The sequence below is a fragment of the Sparus aurata genome, chromosome 13 (genome assembly GCF_900880675.1).
Source record: "Sparus aurata chromosome 13, fSpaAur1.1, whole genome shotgun sequence".
NCBI lineage: Eukaryota > Metazoa > Chordata > Actinopteri > Spariformes > Sparidae > Sparus > Sparus aurata.
The window spans coordinates 24,084,746-24,104,490 of record NC_044199.1 but is presented as its reverse complement, the minus strand read 5'-3'; the positions used below and the strand labels follow the sequence as shown (position 1 = coordinate 24,104,490).

The following is a 19,745-nucleotide window of genomic DNA, read 5'->3' as shown; positions in this document are numbered from 1 at the left end:
AGGCTCCAGTGTTTTTCGACTTTGACCCATGCTAGGGGCCAAAAGTCAGCATATCTCAGTCTCTGCTGCTGCAGTTTTCACCGTTCTCTTGTAAGTTCTCTTACTTTATAGATATGATATCTATATATGACGATATCATATCATGATATGACGATTTATATTGCACTTTAGACATAGTCTACAATGTATATCAGTTTCAGTCACATTTTGGTAATACGATTTTTGGTTTGGGTATAGTTTTAGTTATCAGACTATGTCTATGTTTACATATTTATACAATGGACTTGGCAGTCACTTTCACTTGGCATAATTGCAGCTTCCTTTGTTTTCTTTCCACTGGAAAAGCTGGAGTCACTTAAGTAATCACTAAAATTCTGTTCACTCATTGGATTAAGGTTGAGAAAAGGCAGATAAAATGTATAACCTTAAAGCACTGATATTCCTATAGCAAACATCAAGTTGATTATTGTGGCAGATATTCAGCCGTAGGGTTTTTTGTTTTTGTTTGTGCGATTGCCAAGGCTGCGGACTCTGATGCAGCATCCTCTTTCTGACTGAATTGTCAACTTCTCTCTATTTTGCTGGCACTCAGAGACCCCCACTTTTTAGGACTTTGTGATTATGATGAAAATGTTGTTATTCTTAATGACAGATTGATAGTTGCGCATTTTGTTTCTTTCTACACGACTCTCATTAGTTTGTGTAAAGGCTGGTGGATGTCACTTGTGAACAGGGCTGCAGCTTTTGATCATTTTAGTTATCCACTTTTCTGGCAATTAATTGAGTAATCGGAAATATTGCAGGCACAGCCATTTTTTACTTACTTTAATTACCTAATTACTTTTGCTTTATTTAAGAGCAGAAGTTGGATACAGAAGATAAAATAAATCTCTTAAATAACTAATTGGTTTTCTTTTTGAAAATTCAACATTTGATTTGCTTAATTGTATTTATGTCTGTTTCTGCAGTGTGCACTAAAACAGTTATAACAAATCAAATGATCCTTCTGAGGTAGCATGCATCTCTGTTGTTTGTAGCGCACCAAATTCACTATATCTCATCAACATCTCTGGAAACAGACGAAAAAATGTTGATGACAGAATAACGACCACAGACTGCAGACAGGGGGGTTAAAATAATAATGTGCCTGTTGAACAGGTGTATTTATTAAGCACCAACAAGGTCTCTTGTTCTTATTTTAAGGAGCACTGTTGCGATCACCACAAGTGAACTTCCGAGTTCTTCAGCTGGATAACTTGCCTGTCTCCACTGCCTCTCATCTCTGCTCTGCTCTTCACTGACTGATAAGGAGGAGGCGCTCAGCAGAGGAGAGGCCACAACAATGTGATAACAACTTACACCAAAATGGTAGAAAGTATAGATACAGCCCTAGTGCCCTCTATTGACCAGCCCGCACTAGAAAACTAGAGTAGATGTTTGTACCAGAGATGAAGGAATAAAAAACCAATACACATACATCTTGACAGCACAAAATTTTCTTAGGCAAAAAAATAAGATAGATAGATAGATGGATAGATGGATGGATAGATCTTGCATGTTTTCTTAGTTAGTCTCTGCACATGATGGTGAAGAGAACTCTATTGTTAAAAATTCCTGAGGGTCTTTATTGAATAGTATCTCATTTGAAAGATATGCTTATTGTTAATCAAATAAGAACATAGTCAAACAGATGATGAATTTAAGACAAGTCAGTTATTCGTTTCCTTTGAAATGAAAATGACTGGGCTTTTCTTATATCTGAAGAACAAAGCAAGCATTGGGACAGGGGCTAATGGGCAGAGAGGGAATTGGTTTAAAGACAAAGCACCAGCAGATCAGCTCTGCCTGAAATGGAGGAGCTGATGAAAACCCAGCTTTAGCCTCTTGAGTGCAGGGGCTTGTCGCTAGGCATGAACGGCCAGTAGGCTGTGTGTTTGCTCAGGGTATTAATGCTTTGTTTAGCTGAGAGAACTGAGACACAGGTTAGCGGTCTCACAAGGTCACACCAAGCTGAATCTCAATGCTTTTTAGTCAGCAGCTTCATAACTCAGCGGCCCTGTAAAAACAGTACTAATACCAGTTATAAATTGCGAGTACAGGGTGACTGTTGTAGTGAGGGCATTTCATTGCAGTCTAAAGGTTTAACATTGAAGGGGCTCTATGTAAAAATGAATAATTTCTCTATGGGCCATATGTGAGCGGATTGTAATGTGATGTGAAATGGAAAAAATATCTCGCTTGGATTTTGTGTGTTTGTGTGTGTGTGTGTGTAATGTTTGTGTGTACAGGTACATCTAAAAAAAAGTAAGAGTGTGTTTTAAAAGTTCATTTTTCTCACCCAGTTTAATTCAAAAAGTGAAACTTTCATATATTCTACATTTATAACACATCAAGTGAAATATTTCAAGCTCTTTTTGCATGAATTACTGCATCACTGTGGTGTGGCATGGAGGCCTGTGATACTGCTGTTATGGATCCCAGACTACTTTGATAGTGGTATTCAGCTCATATTCCATACTGTATGGAGATGCTGATTTCCTTTTTCCAGCAAGTCAAGTAACTCCTTTGCTGACCATGGTATTATATCGTATTCTAAAAGTTTTCCAACTTTTCCATGATATTCAAATTTTTTTAGACGCACCTGTATATATGTAAGTATATGCTGTGGTCAGACTTTTATACACTCTTGTAAAGAACATATCTTGGCAGTCTTGAGTTCCAGTGATTTCTACAGCTCTCATGTTTCCGTGAATTTAATATTGTTTTTCTGAAAATGTGACCAAATCTGCTGGCTATAAAATATACATACAGCAACTTGACCGATAAATTATTGGTGATTATAGAAACTTGTCTGAATCAGATTTTCTTTGTAGTATGGCCTCTTAAATTCTTCTGATTGATTCTGATTGATAACAGCTGCTGACTTTTCTGGGCCCATTTTAATAGGATCTGTATGATAAACCCATTACACAAACACCTCAGGTATAAGGAACTCAGCATTGATCTGAAAGAGCGTATTCTAAAATGCATGAACAATTTTCTAAAATTAATTTTTTCACTAATAATGTGAGGCTAATAATATTATTATTTGAAAGAAAAATAGTATTAGTGTGTGCGTGTGTGTGTGTGTGTGTGTGCTATCACTTGTATTGCTGTTTTGTTTTACTAATATCATAATAAGCAAAGAAATTTGTATGTGTGGATTTGCGCATGTCAAATTATTTAATATTACACAAATTATATACATGTAATAAAGTGAATTTCATATTTTATATCTCCTGAAAGCTCTATATCGAATAAATAGTATTTTTCTTTAAATTTATGCAGTTTCACTGTCTGGCTGGAGTTTCAATCTCTTGATGTTTTGTTAGGTATAGTGTGTAAGTATTTGTGTATGTGAAAAGTTTGGGATCAGGTTTTCTAACACCACTTGGCTGGTCCAGAGAACATAATGATTCTTTTCCTGCTCTGCTGAACTTGATCCCCGTGCCTGGAGCAATACACTTCCTACTTGTTGACTTTTTCTTGTAAGCGCTTCGGGCTCAGACATGAAAACCCAAGAGCCCACTTTTACATTTGTGTTCTTTTTCCCAATTTTCCATCAGAGAATGAGATGCCTAAAGGAATTGAAGTAGCAGTTGATTTAAATCTAATTCAGATATTTCTCCCTTCTACTCGTGGTACCACAAATTCTTTTTTCCGTGCTGTGTGCACAAGTTAAAAGTATTCTTACCATTCTAGCATTGCTCTTTAATTTTCACAGCTGATACAGTACAGTAACAGCAGACTAATGACTTTATTCTCCAAATATTTTAATAGAAAAATAAAATCGTGACTCTACTACTACTTCAACCTTTTCTTGTTATTTGTCAAATGCTATATGCAGTGCAATAACTTAATATTTTGCCAAGCAATCCACTATCCCAGCTGACACTGTATGGAATTAGAGTCCTGTTTCCTGTGAAAAATACAAACCAGAGGACATGCACAGGGGACTTATGCAATCTCTTGCAGGCTTCCAACAAACACCATATATATACCGAATTCCTGCACTGGGAGCTTGAGGGATATGGTGATGCACTGTTTGGGTTATAGATGTTTGTGTGGTCTGGCAGCTGGGATTTTGTGATGTGGTTCTCTTGTACTTCATTGCTAACTCATAATGGATAATATGGAGACAGTTGAGTTGGTTATAGAGATTTAAAGTGTTATCTTGCGGTGCTATGACTATATCAAAGCATTGCCTGCAAGTAAGTTTCACACCCTTAACTGTTCTACTGAAATTTTCCACAGTGTCCCTCTTTTTTTTCTTTTTTTGCGTGAAACCTGCTGGCTCCTACTCAGAGCAGGCTGGCTAATCTGTCTCTGACTGCCTCCTCCCTGCTTTTCCTGCATGTGCCACTGCAGATGCCGTTTTAGGTCACTATAGTAACGGGAACTGACATCAGAGCGCTGTGAATGAGGAAGAGCAACACAGGTGATGGAGTTGTTTGTGTGACTGTTGAACTGAAAGCGTGTTTTGCTTCACTGGTCTAAGTGTGACCAATATAGAAACAGGTATTGTTGTGAAGCAAACAAGTCAACACTTGAATGCAGTGTGACCTGAATGCATAGGGAAATAGGAGCAAGTGAATCACAGTCATAGGCTATTGTTTCTATCAGTCATACTAGCATTGTACTCAACATATTAATTGCAGAGTTACAGGACTGGATGATATTCAATTAAAAGGTATGGAAAAAAGAAAATGTCCCAGACCCTCGTGGGCCAGAAAGCCATAGGAACACCATGATTATACCGTGTGCTATAACATATGGTAGAATTTATAATTGAGATTAGTCATTTTGAGTTAATTTAGAGGAAGATAGAACACAGGGTTTGCATGATTCATTTTTGTTTGGTGGTTTGCTTGGAGCAGTCAAGCCCAAACTTAAGAATGACAAATCAGAAAACCTTCTGGCGCCCACCCAAGCTTTTAATACAACTCTGATTAACACATGGGACTCAGATAAAGTATATCCCTCCAAATAAATGAAGAGTAATACCTGATATAACTTCCTTCTTTTATAACTTACATCAGTAAATATTTGATCATAAGAACTCGATGGTAATTTTAGCATTTTACTTCTTAGCAACCTTTCACTTAAGATTTTGTTAAAGAGCTCTGTAGTCATTTAATTGATTGTAGTTGTGATTTGGTAATATGTATACCAGTAAAGTACTAAATAAATTGAATTAAAAAACTATTTATATAGCAAAAAGGTACAGTGCATTACACTTATGTTGAGGCCGTGTTTCTATAGCGATAGTGAGTCAAAACAGAGATCAAATTTTTTTAAGTTTATAATTTGCCTGCATTGTGCATACGTCCGTGCTCATGGCTCTCAACTTTCAAACCTTTACCACTCTCCCGGGGAGCTGGGAAGAGGAGCCGAGAGGTGGGAGGTGCAGGGACAAATATGTTTAATATGTATTATGTTGCATGCTTCTCACTGGAAATCAACATACTGATTACTTCCATTTTGCCAAGAATCATACATTACATTTTTTTGAATTTCTTCCAATTCTTCACTTCCTTTATTGGACAAGTCTGGACAGACATGGATGTAAACTGCAACTTAATTGATCCGCAGGGGAATTCAACCAAAAGAAAGTTATTCTTGTCCTAAATTTACTCAGCACTCAGAATTAATGTGTCGAAATGCTAGCCTAATTAGAGGTGGACACACAAACTGAACATGTCGAGGTGTGTAAACAATTCAGATTCTGTGTTTCTGTGTAGAACCTCTGCCAAACCAGACAAGTCTAGTCCAGACAAGCAGTCGGCAAAGCAAGGTCAGTTATTGGTGCCTCAGCTTTCCTGGGGTGATGGAGCAGCCCTCTCTCATTGATCACTTTCAGTAGTGCCATTTGGAAATGATCATTTCTGCTGTCCATCAGTAAACGGGATAAGCTCAATTAATCACATTTACAGATTAGTTTGTCCTCTCGTATTGATCATCCCTTTGATGCAGCTGAATGATCAATGCAAACACGCTTATGCACAGGAAATCCTGTTTCAAAAATCAGCATCGATGGCAGAAATAATCTTTTAATCTGACATATTTTAATCTGGGAAGTGAGAGGGGTTTTTTGAAGGGTTGGTTTGGGAGATAAATGGCTTTCAAAAAAATTATATCTCATCTGATCACAGGAAAGCCACCAATTTAAGTAGTTAGATTATGTATATGTTAGGAAATAGTAGAATCAGTTTAATTTAATTTGTGCTGGATAAGAAGTTTTATGTCAGCCTGTGAATATAACTTGAGAAGAACGAACAGATTCATGCCTTAGGAGAATGGCAGCTCTACTTTTTTCAAAGGTGGCTTTTTATCCACCTCTTTTGGTCTTGTTTGTGTGTGACAAAGCCAGTATTAAGACTGGAGCTTATTGTCCGAGGTTCTCCACCTTTTTTCTCTCACAGATGACTTGGTTACTTGGTGTTCATCCTCCTAATCTGCTGTGTCTGAGAAGGTGACCCCTGTGGTTTGGCTGCCCCCTAAAACAAAGGCTGTCTAGCAGAGATTTAGAGGCTAATGCTCTTCCTCAGGAGGACGATTCGTCCTCTCTCTATCTGTCAGATATGCTACTTTGTACGTCTTTGTTCTGGTCGTGTTGGAATGATTAGATGATAATGGATACTGGAGTAGTGAGTGCAACACCATAGACAGCTAGAGCAGAAGTTGCGCAAATTACTCGATGATGAAATCATGAGTTGCTGCCCTAATTACAAAGGGCGTGGTTCATATTAAAGTTGCCTACAATACAGCCTAAAATGTTGGAATGTGTAGCAGTATCTGTATAACTGTGGACCACAAGCCCGTGCATCTATCAGATCCCACATTATGTATTTGTTAGAATTGAGACCCTGCTACTTCCCCGCAGCTTGTATACCTGTACATTTTGCAATATTATGCAGTATATATTTTGCTGCACATGTAGCCAATAACCATAAACATCAAGTGAATAGTTATTTCACAGTTGACAATAAAATGTTTAATAAATCATTTACTATGCAGTTGTAAAGGTTTAAAAACATTAGTTGCAACTTAATGATGGTCATCTAATAGTTTATAAATGAACTAAACAATATGCAATTTACAAGGTATTAACAACATCAGTTGCAGTTTCACAATAAACCATATTTTAGATAACTAGTGCATTGCCCGTAGGAAATATGTGTTCCTGTAGAAAAGTGGGAGGTTAAGAAGCTTTTTCATGGATGGCCAAATGAGGCTGTGTTTGAAGGTGGGGCGTCAGGGATATTTAGGTTTGTTGTGAAATCTGATATTCCAGGGTATAATTGGCCGTTTTTGACTATTTTTGATTTTGCCATTATTTTTCACCCTAAAAACTATTTACTTGGTGTCATTATTTTCAGCACAACCTCACATGTGTGACTGTATAGTTATTTTTTTTATTTTGACATACTGTATTAACACAATGGACCTAAAATCACAAAAAAAACATAAAATCCGAGTACGAAAAAGTTTGATCTTTTTACTGTGAAAACCACAAATATGTTTAAAAAAAAATGTTTTAGTACTTACAATGCCAATATAAATTGTTGTTTGCTAAATATGTGCATACATTTTAAAAATGTACGAAGTTATATGTAACTATTTACATTTAAATGCAGGCAATGCTCAGGTCTGCCTGAGCTCCTTCCAGCTCAATGAAGAGCTGCACTGCCTGCTCCACATTCAGCTTCTCCTCATTGTTTTGACTCATTAAACGAAAAACCGACTCCATTACACACTAAACACACTACACTAAACACTACATAACACACTTACTACACACTCCAAACACGCTAAATGTCACAAATCTCTCAACTCTCAATATCGCTGTCTATACACCGACCGTCGTTGCCTGTCAATCATCCGCCTCTGTCCCTCCCACAACTTCCTGTTCCTCAACAACCAAACTTGCTGCTTGGACACTTTCGTGACAAAAGCCCGTTTTTACCGTTTCTTCTGCACCAGACACAAAGCAAACGTGACGGCAATGTTCGCGAAAAAGCGTGTTGGACATTATTTACCCTAAGTCCGGTTTTGGACGTGCCGGTGGGTCCGGTCCGTCGACTCGGAAGGTGGGCCGTGTAGGTTGGCTAGCCGCTAGCAGCTAGCTACACAAGAACATCCACGGATTCCGATTCCACTTTGTTGTCCGCGCGTCTCCGGATCTCCTCAGACCCGAACAGACTCGGTCCGGACTGGTTTAGTTTCATTAATCCACAACAGTCAGTTTAGATGCACAGAACAGAACGGGACTGAACCGCCGGCAAAATCCCGGTCCAGCTTGCGCCGCTGCAGGTATAGGCTAAATCTGCTTGTTTCTTAAGGTGGGGGGTCGCGGTAGGCTCTGCAGTGATTGGCTCTGGTGTGCACGTGACTGTGGTGGACAATGCTCGCGAATTTGTAAAGCATTTATGAAATAATTTATTAACAGTATCATTGCAAAGTGCGAAGTCGCACACCATTGAAACACGCAGCAGCCATGTGGTAATTCTCAGGTCAGTCTAATCCTGATCCGCAGAGATATTTGAGGAAACACACACACACACACACACACACACAGACAGACAGAGATTCCTTGCTTTTATAGAGATGGTTTATAACATTTTTTTTATTGTTAACAGTGAAATAACTACTAACTATGTATAGTTAAGGGATTCATTTACATTAGCTATACATTTACCATTGATTATTGATGGTTATTATAAAGTGTTACCTGTTTGTGTATATGTATATACTGTCTGTGTATATGTATGTGTATATATATTATGAAGTACGTACATTTCCTCCAATTTTGTGCAAAGTTTTTCAGCATGTTTAGGCCCCAAGGAAATGTGGTTCTTTTGGAGGAAAAATGATAATTAATTGGATTTCATTAGGGTCCTCGCACAGTTTGATAAATTTAGACCAAGACCATTTTTACCTCACAAAAAGTAATGCGACATAGACTGCAATTCATATTACAATCTTTGATTTCTTAATTTGTTTTTGTGTTCTTTTTCCTCAAGAAACATGTGGTGAGCCAAATCAAACCTTATGGTGGGCCAAGTTTGGCCTCAGTACAGATACTTCTGCCATATAAGAAGCAGCGGTCAAAAGTGGACTTAGCTGCCATGTTGGGTTCAGCTAGTCTTATTCAAAGTCATATCTTAAGCTTGAGGACTCAAGAGAGCCAGCTGGGCTCCAGGTCTTGCTCTCTATGAGGTTGATTGCTGGCAGAGACCCCTTAGTCACGGATCAGGCTGATTCTCCGGTGGTCCTGTCAAACTGAAGCATCCCCTAGTTACAACCCCAGCAGAGACTAACCACCTTCTAACCAGCTCCACCCTCAGCAGGGTCATGCTCCAGCTAATATAGTTTATGTTGAGCTCTCACCTTCAGTGGTGTACAGAGTTCCAACCCCCATCCCAGTTGTGTGTCTGGATGTATCTTAATATCTATTACAGAAAGTTACACTTCTTCTCATTGACAAAACTAATTTTCCTCTTTTTCTTGTTAACTCAGTTTTCTGCACATATAATAGGTCATTCATATTTGGTTTCTAAGACTTCCTTCCATGTGACAGCAGAAGCCTAGCGTTTTGTTTTTCCATGAGTAGGCACATGTTGGCTATTACCCAGCTGCTGAAGTGTTATACAGATTGTCCACTGTACTTAGCTTCAGTTAAGTGAATTCATTAATTAGGCTGTGAGATGGTTCAGATTTTAAGAATGTTTTTATTTTTTTTTTACACTTTCCCAACATGTTTTAATTTACAGCAGCTATGCACATCTGACTGACCTATGTGCATAAATTAATGGTTTTGCAAGTAGTGTCATGAGATCCACAGCTCCCATGTGAACCTAAAAGGAAAGGTTCACATTTGGAAGTAATTTTTTAAAGTCTGTCGTACTACAACATATTGTCCAAAGTGATGGTAGTTTTAGTACATTTAAAACATATCCACTTGATATGTCTTACTTGGCAGAATCCTATTGGCTTCAAATCAACCTTTATATAGATTTTTGCATGGAAGGACGGCTGGGGATTTTGTTTCCTATTTCTGTAATTGCCAGCATTGCATTAGGAGGGATGTTTGGATGACCAGTATGAAGCTGTCTGAGCTATCTATCTACCCCTCTAATAAACAGTTCTTAGTGAAGTTTTTTGCATATCTCTTTCAGGCCCGAGTTGGAACACCCTCATTGTGCTTAAGCTTATTTACCACTAACTTTGCATCACAATAGCAGAAATGCCCTGATCTCTTGCTTTGGCAGCTTCACAATCTTTGTTCACTAGCCAATACAGGGCAGTTGCCTTGGGTCACTTCATCTGCTCTAATTGCATTTGGAGATGAGAGAATGTGCAAACATTTTCTGTTTGGTCTCTGGTAGTAACACACCCCCTAGCTCTCAGCATTGATGAAATGCTGAATTTCACTGTGCAACATTGCAGGATGGTCATGGCAATACAGTTGCTCTTTAAACTGACTTACATTGACATATGTTTTTTTTTCAGTGGCTCAGTTTAATGGCTGTGATGACAGTTGTAGTAATGTTTATTCACCTGTACCTTTTATAGATGGCCAATGATCGGTTCCTCATCAAAGAAATAATTTAATTTAATTACAGCCACCCGAGTGCACAGCAGTCACTCACAGTATCTTCAGTGAGTCCGCGGTTCGCGCAGGTGGAGTCTCATCATCACGATGATCTCACGTGAAAGCCTCTCAAACAGCAGCAGCGTCTCAAAACAGAAGAACGAAACTTACAGCACAGCGAGCGCGCGCAGCCGGTTTTGACATGATACGTAACTGACTTATGTGGTAGGATTTACCCCCAATTTCCACTGGATACGTCTCCGCTGCGTTGCGTCTCCGCCACGCCAGCGGAGCAGATACGTTTCACTTTAGTCAATGTGTCAATCCCCACCAGGTCCGCTGCGCTGCGTATCTGCTCCGTCCCAGCTCCGGCAGTCCGGTGCCCTCCGGCAAAAATACGCAGGACTCCTATATCTGCCGGATGCCGCAGCACGACGCAGCAATTCAGCTGAATTTAGCACCGAGCAGACAGGAAGTCAAGCGCTAAAATAACAAACAGCATCCGGTTACCTTTCAAAATAAAACACTCCGTGTTGACACCAGCACACAAACCTAAAAAAACAATGTAATAATAAAGTTGGAAATTTATTCACAGATTCGAACTTCCCGGATCAATAACTCATAAGTGAAACCTTGTTAAAACACAAACGACCTACCGTAGTGAGGAAGACAACGAGCTAGAACCGTATGTTAATCAAAACGAGCGTCTGGACATTAACTCTGGTCTGTATGGTCAGCCGTCTGTGAGACGAGGGCGCAGGGACCGTCTACAAAGTGCAACACTGAAAAGAGAAACTACAAAAGATTCAATAACTTCACTATTATTCAGAGTGTAGTGTCACCAAAATCACTCCACACATCCATGGTCTCCTGCTGTTATTCTACAATTTTTTGTTTGGAAAAAATGTGCTTTGCCATAATTTTGGGGGAATTTCTATAGGGAGAAATATTCAATAACACTAATATTCAGTGTGGTGTCACAAAAATCACCTCACCCTAACCCTACTTAACAAAAACTACTTTCTAATGTAACTTTAACTTGATTTTGGTATTAAAAAATGTTTTAATACACAATCCATGTCTTATTATAAATTAGGATGTTATGGTATCAGTCTGAAAGGTAAATCAACAAATTTTACTCAGTGGCCTTTGTGCCCTGTCATGTGGCCTTGGTGCCCCTGAAAACAAAAGTGCAGGCCAAATGGACTTGCCCCTAAAATGACAAAATTCCCATCCTGACTGCATGCATTCCCACTAGTAAGCTACAGTTACTCTATGTAAGCTGAGTCCAAGTTGTCTCTAAGAGAGTCTCTAGAGTGTGAAATATTGCACAGTGCCTCAGCCTGCAATAAAACGGTGGTCAATTCATGATACTTTCTCATCTCCTAATTTTTATACTTAATAATACAATGTCAATGTTGTGTAAGAAGAATCATTAATTAAATATATGAAAGTTACACAAGACAACAATATAGAAGAATTTATGGATTTGACACTGTGATCGGTGATCGGCAATATCGGGATCGGCAGATACTGCTTTTGGTGATCGGTGATCGGTGATCGGCCCCAAAAATCCTGATCGGTGCATCTCTAATTAATCTGTTGATATTTGTTTTAATTGTCTTATATCTAATATGAAAATGTTTTCAAAAGCTCAATATTATGTTCTCAATATTTAATTTGTGTCAGTTAAGTACCCAGATATTGTGTTAACAATGAAAAACAAAGAGAAGAAACAATTCTTTTTTTTAACAATGATTTATCAAAATAGTTTAGCTGAACTGTAAGTTTTACACATGTGAAGTCTTTATTGTTGGTTTAAAATTAAGCTTCTAATGCCTGGCATCACATTTCATGAAGTCGTCAAAAAAAAAAATAATAATAATGACCATTATTGGTCAAGAGTGTTATAGCCGAAATTCAATTAATTGTTGTGATGGTACTATAAATTGATTTTATGGTACCGTTAGATTACTGCTAAACTGCCCTTTGAAAGGTGGAGTAAGTGATTCTGGAGAAAAATTCTTACTCCCAGGTTGTCAAAATCTTTGGGGAGGTAACCTGTAGGTAGCCTGCTCTGAGCCTGCATCAATATTTGTCAATTTACGAATTGTTCACTGCTCCTTTTAATAAAGTTGCATGCCTACTTTTGTGTGCAGCACATTGCGATGATGATGTTGAATTATTGGTCATTTAATTGATATATCGATCCGGATTGGTGGATAATTGCACCCCTCATTGGTTTATTGAAACATTGGGATTACAGGCTGGACCAGTGAGAGGTTGGAATTGTCTGTGAAAACATTTGCCAGTTTCGCCTGGGCCTTTTTTAACCTCTTTATCTGGGAAGCTGTGTCAAAACATGCATTGAGATGCTTCATCTCATTATAGAGTGATATGGACATAATCTCAGCATTACTGTTTTTTTAGTTGTTTTTTTTTAAATCCTTGATAGTTATTAGTCCAGACCACAAATTCTGGTGTTGAAGCCCTGTTACTTAGACTCCAATTTGTCCCTGTATTGTTTTTGGCACTGTATCTAGATCTCAACTGTGCATGCCTATATTTCCTGGATCAGTCCAAATAGCCAGAGTTACACACGTCACAGATTTCTCTTTTAACCAAGGGCCTTCAAATTGAAAAAAAAAAATCAGTCGGTAGTCCTTATTAGAACATCATCGTTGTACACCATTCAGCCACAACATTACAACCACCTAATTAATGTTGTTAAGGTTCCCCTTGTGCAGTCAAATCAGCTCTGACTTGTCAAGACATGGATTGAAGACCTCTGAGGGTGTCCTGTGGAATCTGGTACCAGGGCATTTTATAGTCAATCCTCTGGGTCATATATGTTATGGAGTGGGGCCTCCATGTAAAGCCAATGACGGTTTACATGTGTCAGTGTTGTTGTACTAAAACACATGTCACTCCATAGTGGTAAATCCGTTGTAAAGGGCAGAGTCTAGACCACAACTGAATGGTCGTTTCCTCAACCTGACCAGGACCTTAGCCCGTGAACTTCCTTTTCTTTGTTGCCTCCATTTTCCAGGTGCATCAACAGGAAATTCAAGGCATAGATATTCCTTGAGTGTTCACTGATCTCATGTGCAAATAACAACATAAAAAAGATCACACAAAGTTGAGTTGGAATCAGAGACATGGCCGCCATCTTCAGTGCCGTCTCCATTTTCTCCACTAATCATTCTTGTCTATCTTCAGGCTGACTCTGCACTTGCCGAAAGATGTGGGGGTATTAGCGGTAGCTGCTCAACAAAGCCAGGGCAAAGGTCAGTACTCCAGCATACTATAAGCCTGCATACACAATGTTCTCACATACATCACAGGGATCAACATACATTTATGTTTGTTCTTATTCAGATTATTTGTCAGATGTATGCTATAAGTCTTTGATACCACCTAGCGTCCTCTTGCACATTTCCTGTGTTTGCTGCTGCAACAGGTCGAGGCAAGAATGTCTGGCTCAGCCCTCTGGGTTGTGCCATGTTCACTCTGAGGGTCCAGGTTGAGCTGAGCTCCAGGCTCGGGCAGAGGATTCCCTTCCTGCAGCATCTGGCTGCTCTGGCAGTGGTGGAGGCTGTTCGCACTCTTCCGGGATACCAGGTATGGGCAAACACACTTACCTGTACCAGCCTCCTCAACACAGGGATATAATCATACTATAACAACCTACACATTCTGGGCTTCCACTCGGGCTGTAATCAACCAAAGAAATCGTTGGTCGACCGAAGCCGTGAAATTTCGACAAAACTATTAACGAACTATTAACCTAAAACTTTTACTCTTAAACACAAAAGGCAAGTCCACTTTAAGAAAAAATAATTGTTCATATACTTAAAACAGATGGAGCAACCTAACGCAGACAAGTCAGCTTACCATTCTTCAATCTGTTTGTCTGTGGTGGGTTGGGCTAATCCAAAATAGTGAAAACAAGGGGGGTGTTCTGAAGACACACTGTTACCTGTGAAACATGGGCGCTCTGAAAACACCCCCATTAGCACTTGGTACTTTCCTCCTGATGTAGTCAAATATGCCACATGCAGTACACACAGCATTGGGATGGAGAGGACCTGCTGCGTGTTTTACGCACTGCCATAGCAGCATGTAATTAACACGCCAAAAATCGATCAATCAGAATTTTAAATCGACCAGTCGACTAGAAGATTACAGCCCTAGCTTCCACCCATACTTGTCCAAAGTAGCACAATTTAGTCATTTAGTATCAATGGCATATTATATTACAAAATGATTTTATATTAAAGGTCAGTGCATCTGGTATTAAATTATGTTAATTATAGATTATGTTTGTAAACATTTCAATCTTTGTCAGGACATAGACCTGAGGGTGAAGTGGCCCAATGACATCTACTACAGTAACCTAATGAAGCTCGGGGGAGTACTGGTGAATTCCACTGTGATAGGATCAACCTTTCATCTGCTCATAGGTAACAACTCCCCTTTTCTTACAGCTTTTACTGACAGTTCTTTGTTCCACTCATGTCAACATGAACCTTTCCTTTGGACTACTACACCACTTCTGGGCTCATTATGTTCTTTGCTAATAATAATAGTAATAGAAAAGTGATCATTGTAAACAAGCACAAACATAATACCTTTAGGCTGATTGGTAAAGTTGCCCATAGTTGTGAATATGGATGGTGCTTTGCCTCTGTGTTAGCCCTGGGACAACTTGGTGACCTGTCCATGTTGTACCCCACTGCTTGCTTAACATTGGCTCCAAACAACTTCAGCCCTCTGTAACCATGCACAGGATAAACAGTAACAGATAATGGATGGATGGAAAAACACAATAGGGTTTTGCCCCTCAGGGACTTGAAACCTTGACCAGCATGAGCAGAAAAAAGGTTTTGTTGGTGGGGCTTGTACCCTAAGTAAAGCTGCAAGCAGCTTTGAACGAACCCTTGGACGTGCAGCCTTGCTCGACACTCACCCTGGATTTTCTTGCGTTTTGGACACTGCACTGCAGTTTCAAAAGCTTTCTGCTTCATGGTGGAAATGTTAACTGAAGGCTTCACAATTTAGCATCCCAAAGGTCCCCTAGAGAGCAAAAGAATTTTTAACACATCTATGGAAAAGTGACAGTTGCTTCAGACACGTTAAACTGTTTTACTGTAATTAGTACTGTATGCACAGTATTTTCTTTGTCACACTATGTTCGATCAGACTTTATCAAAATATTTTAAAAATTAATCTAAAGTATTTGCCACGAAACCAAGAGAATAATGTGTGAGTTTTGGTTATTTTTTAGGTCAAACATACCAAAACACTTAAGTTGCCATCTCCTCTACTTGTGAGAACTTGTGCGAAAGACAATTGACTCTTCTTGATTCTGTTTTTTGTGCCACCTCATCTACTCCCCTTTGTCCTCTTGCCTGTGAGCTGGAAGTTGGTTTCAGCGCATGATCGTGAAAAATGTCCCAATTCCTAACATGCGTCTTAAGGAGAGAGGAAAATGCGAGAGGGCTGGCTTGATTTAGGAGCTTTGAGCGAGAATGCAAAGGTGTCTCCTTTATGTATGTCTTTTCGCTATAACGGTGTTGTGTGACACAGCTGCAATATACAGACCTTGTATTAGTTACTCTATATGGTTTTATTTATTTTTTCACATAACATTTACCAATACCTGTCTTGTTGAGCCAGGAGGAGTCTTACCCCTCTGACAGCCAAGACCGCTCCGAGCCTGTCTTTCTGTGCTTAACAGTGTGTGGAACAGTGTCAGAGCACAGGGCAGCGCTAGCTTCCCTCCCCTCCACAGTGGGGGAGCTACAAGCATCCTTGCCACTGGTTTCCTGGTTTCCCCTCTGGGGCAGACGTTGGTTAATTTGGGTTTTAGTGTTGCACTTGGCGTACATCAGTTCGGCTTACTGTCAATCAAACCAGATCCTCTTCTTCTGCTCAGTATGTTTGATTAGTTCTTGTTTAGTTTCCTCAGGTGCCTCCAGGAGTTTATTAAGGGACATTAACTAATTATTCTTTTAGCTTATCCTCATGTCTGTGCCCAAAAGGAATCCAGTATGTAAATGACCTGAGGTCGAAACTGCAGTTTTATTTTGTTTTTTCATGTCAAAAGTTGTATTTTAGCATACAGAAGTGTACCAAATTAGTCAGACACTCGTATGTAAATTAACAATTAATTGATTTAATATGTAAGCCTAAAGCACATGTCACAGCTAAATTACACACAGGTGATCACTGTTCATATTTTACAACTCATTGTAACAAGTGGCTTTATTATTACTGATGATTGTGGTGTGTCGTCATAAAGGGAGAAAATGGCTATATATTAAGTTATTTAGTGTACCTCAGAATAATATAGTATTATTTATTGGACATGATGTGCCCTACAGGCTGTGGATTCAATGTGACAAACAGCAACCCAACAGTGTGCATCAATGACCTAATCCAGCAGCACAACAGACAGCATAACTGCAGCCTGCAGCCGCTCAGCTGCACCCAGCTCATCGCTCGCACTGTCAACTGCCTGGAGGACCTCATCAGCAGCTTCCAGCAGGGAGGCCCAGATGCTGTTCTGCCCATCTACTACAAGAGATGGCTTCACAGGTGAGCACTGCCTCTGATCTGATTTCACTGAACAACATCACATAAGTATCAATACTCATGAATGCGCACAGAAGGAAGTACAAATGCATTTCTTGTTTTATATGAAAAGTACTGTCCACAGAATTATTTTGCAATGAACACAAAATTATTTATACAGCATATTAATATGAACAAAAACTAAGTGAGCAGAGTCCGAGGGATGACTATTATTTCAATCCTGTAGAGGTTTAGGATTTAAATAATAAGTGTTTTGAACATTGTTAGAAACAAACAGACAAAATGTTCCCAGGCTTTTGGGTCCTTGCCAATAAGTGGGTATTTTAAATGTATTTGATGGGCATGTCCTAAAGCAAGTAGCTACATGTGAATAAAAAATGGCAAATTGAGCATTTGATTGAAGCTTTTGCATTTGAAGTTTCCCTTTTTTTCATCCACTTTATCATTTTAAATTAGCTTTTTACAATTTCTATATATATATATATATATATATATGTGTATACATATATATATATATATATATATATATATATATATATATACACATATACAGTATATATATACATATATATATACATATACATATATATATATATATATATATATACACATACATACACATACACATACACATATATATATATATATATATATATATATATATATATATATATATATATATATATATACATATATATATATATACATATATATACACACATATACACATATATATATATATATACATATAGACACGAAATATAATAGGAAACAGCTCATTTGGAAGTTTCATTCATTATTCACCTTCATAAACAACAGATACATTGGCAATTCAGTGTATGTCACTAGACTGTGTTCAGCCTATAAACAAGCACAGAATGGCCTACACAGAATAAGTGCAAGACATCAGCGGTCTGTCTCAAATTTATTAGCCTTACCATGGCCAAGTGATTTCTCTGAACTTCCTAAACTTCAACAGGAATTGGCTGCAAAATGACTGCATATCATCTGATAGTATGGCCTTAGCGTACCACTTAGGCTACCACTTACTATGTGTTGCCACTAGCGTGAAATTACACATGAATGACTCTGATCTAATCCATCACGTAGCTTTACATCTCTGCAGTCTGTGATTATGAATTAAAACAGAAGAAAACAAACATCAAAGAGCTACTCAGTGTCTGGTACCTCCTCTCCCTATTATCCAAGTGATAACTTAAATGATTTGATAAATAATAGATTAATCGCAAAAATAATCGATAGATTAGATTAATAGATTTTGAAAAATAACCGTTAGGTGCAGCCATAATTCTGACCATCTGGGTCGGCCTGTATACCAGGTTCTAGTTTGTCGTATTTCACTTTTTATTTTTTGCTTAATTTGTTTGTATTTAGGCTTTCTAAAATCTTCTACATACATCTGGTCTGTTAAGAGATTGGAACAGGAGGTAGTGGCTCTTCTCAATCCTTAAGGGTCTTAGTCTTGCTGTAAGCTTAGAAGCAAAACCCCCTTTCAGATGCGAACATTTTAGAGTTTCCTTAACACATTGTAATATCTTAAAGCAGAACTGTGACACTGGCTCTCTGTGCTCTGACCTCAGTGGGACTCGGGTGCGTCTCTGGAGTGAGGACGGGCTAGAGGCTGAGGTGGTGGGTCTGGACCAAAACGGCTTCCTCAAAGTGTACAGCAAGGAGCAGGGCGTGGTCTCACTGGAGCCTGATGGAAACTCCTTTGACATGCTGAAGAACCTGGTAGTCATCAAGCAGCATTAGGACCAAACACAACAAGACGGACAATCATTGTCTCTTTCCACAGGGTGGACCTATGTAAACCAATTTATAATGAATAATACATCACTTCATACATGAATTGATTGAAACATTAATAGATGACTAAACACACATTACTTGTTTACAGAGGGAGTATTATCAGCTGACATCATTTTCAACTCGTTGGGGTAATTTGTTGGCAGACGTACAGTGATGACAACTGGGTAAAGGCAGCTTCATAAGGTCATATCTGCATTAGTCACTACGGCATACTTCCGTTTGACCATGTCATGGGTTTGGGACCACCAGTTCAAACCATTCCCGTACAAACGTCTTGTACCCACCATCAGAACATCTCAGCTGATTTCACTGTTACATGAGAACAGTGATCATTGCATCTTTTCTTGTTGCTAATTTCTGCAAAATAAAGAGTTCCACAGAAATATATTGATGACTTCTTATTTCATTATTTGTTTATGAATGTGATACAAAAACACAAATAATGCTTTGATATTAGTGCTTTTGATTTTGTTCTGGGATCAAAAATAGGAAATTAAAAAATCTCGCCCCAGCAGATTTTGATATTTAAATTACCCTAGTTGTGTGAAGTGGTATAAAAGTTATTTATTATGGTTTTATTGACTCATACAGTAATCTGGCTCACAAATTACTCCGTTTTATGCCAGTTTATGAGCTGTAGCTATGCTGGTAAACACACTGATCTTTTACGCCCTTCTCCTTGTCT

The 19,745-nt window shown here is 38.7% G+C and overlaps 1 protein-coding gene across 3 annotated transcripts in view; it reads left to right on the top strand.

Moving 5' to 3' along the window:
- Positions 1-19,447, top strand: part of hlcs (holocarboxylase synthetase (biotin-(proprionyl-CoA-carboxylase (ATP-hydrolysing)) ligase)) — a 78,572-nt gene extending 59,125 nt beyond the window's left edge. For all 3 annotated transcript variants that reach the window (XM_030438502.1, XM_030438499.1, XM_030438501.1), the window contains 5 exons: positions 13,853-13,920; positions 14,094-14,254; positions 14,982-15,096; positions 17,020-17,233; positions 18,832-19,447. In XM_030438502.1, the coding sequence (XP_030294362.1) occupies positions 13,853-13,920; positions 14,094-14,254; positions 14,982-15,096; positions 17,020-17,233; positions 18,832-19,003 (730 nt within the window). In that variant the 3' untranslated portion in view covers positions 19,004-19,447. The remainder of the gene's footprint in view (positions 1-13,852; positions 13,921-14,093; positions 14,255-14,981; positions 15,097-17,019; positions 17,234-18,831) is intronic.
- The last annotated feature ends 298 nt before the right edge of the window (positions 19,448-19,745 follow it).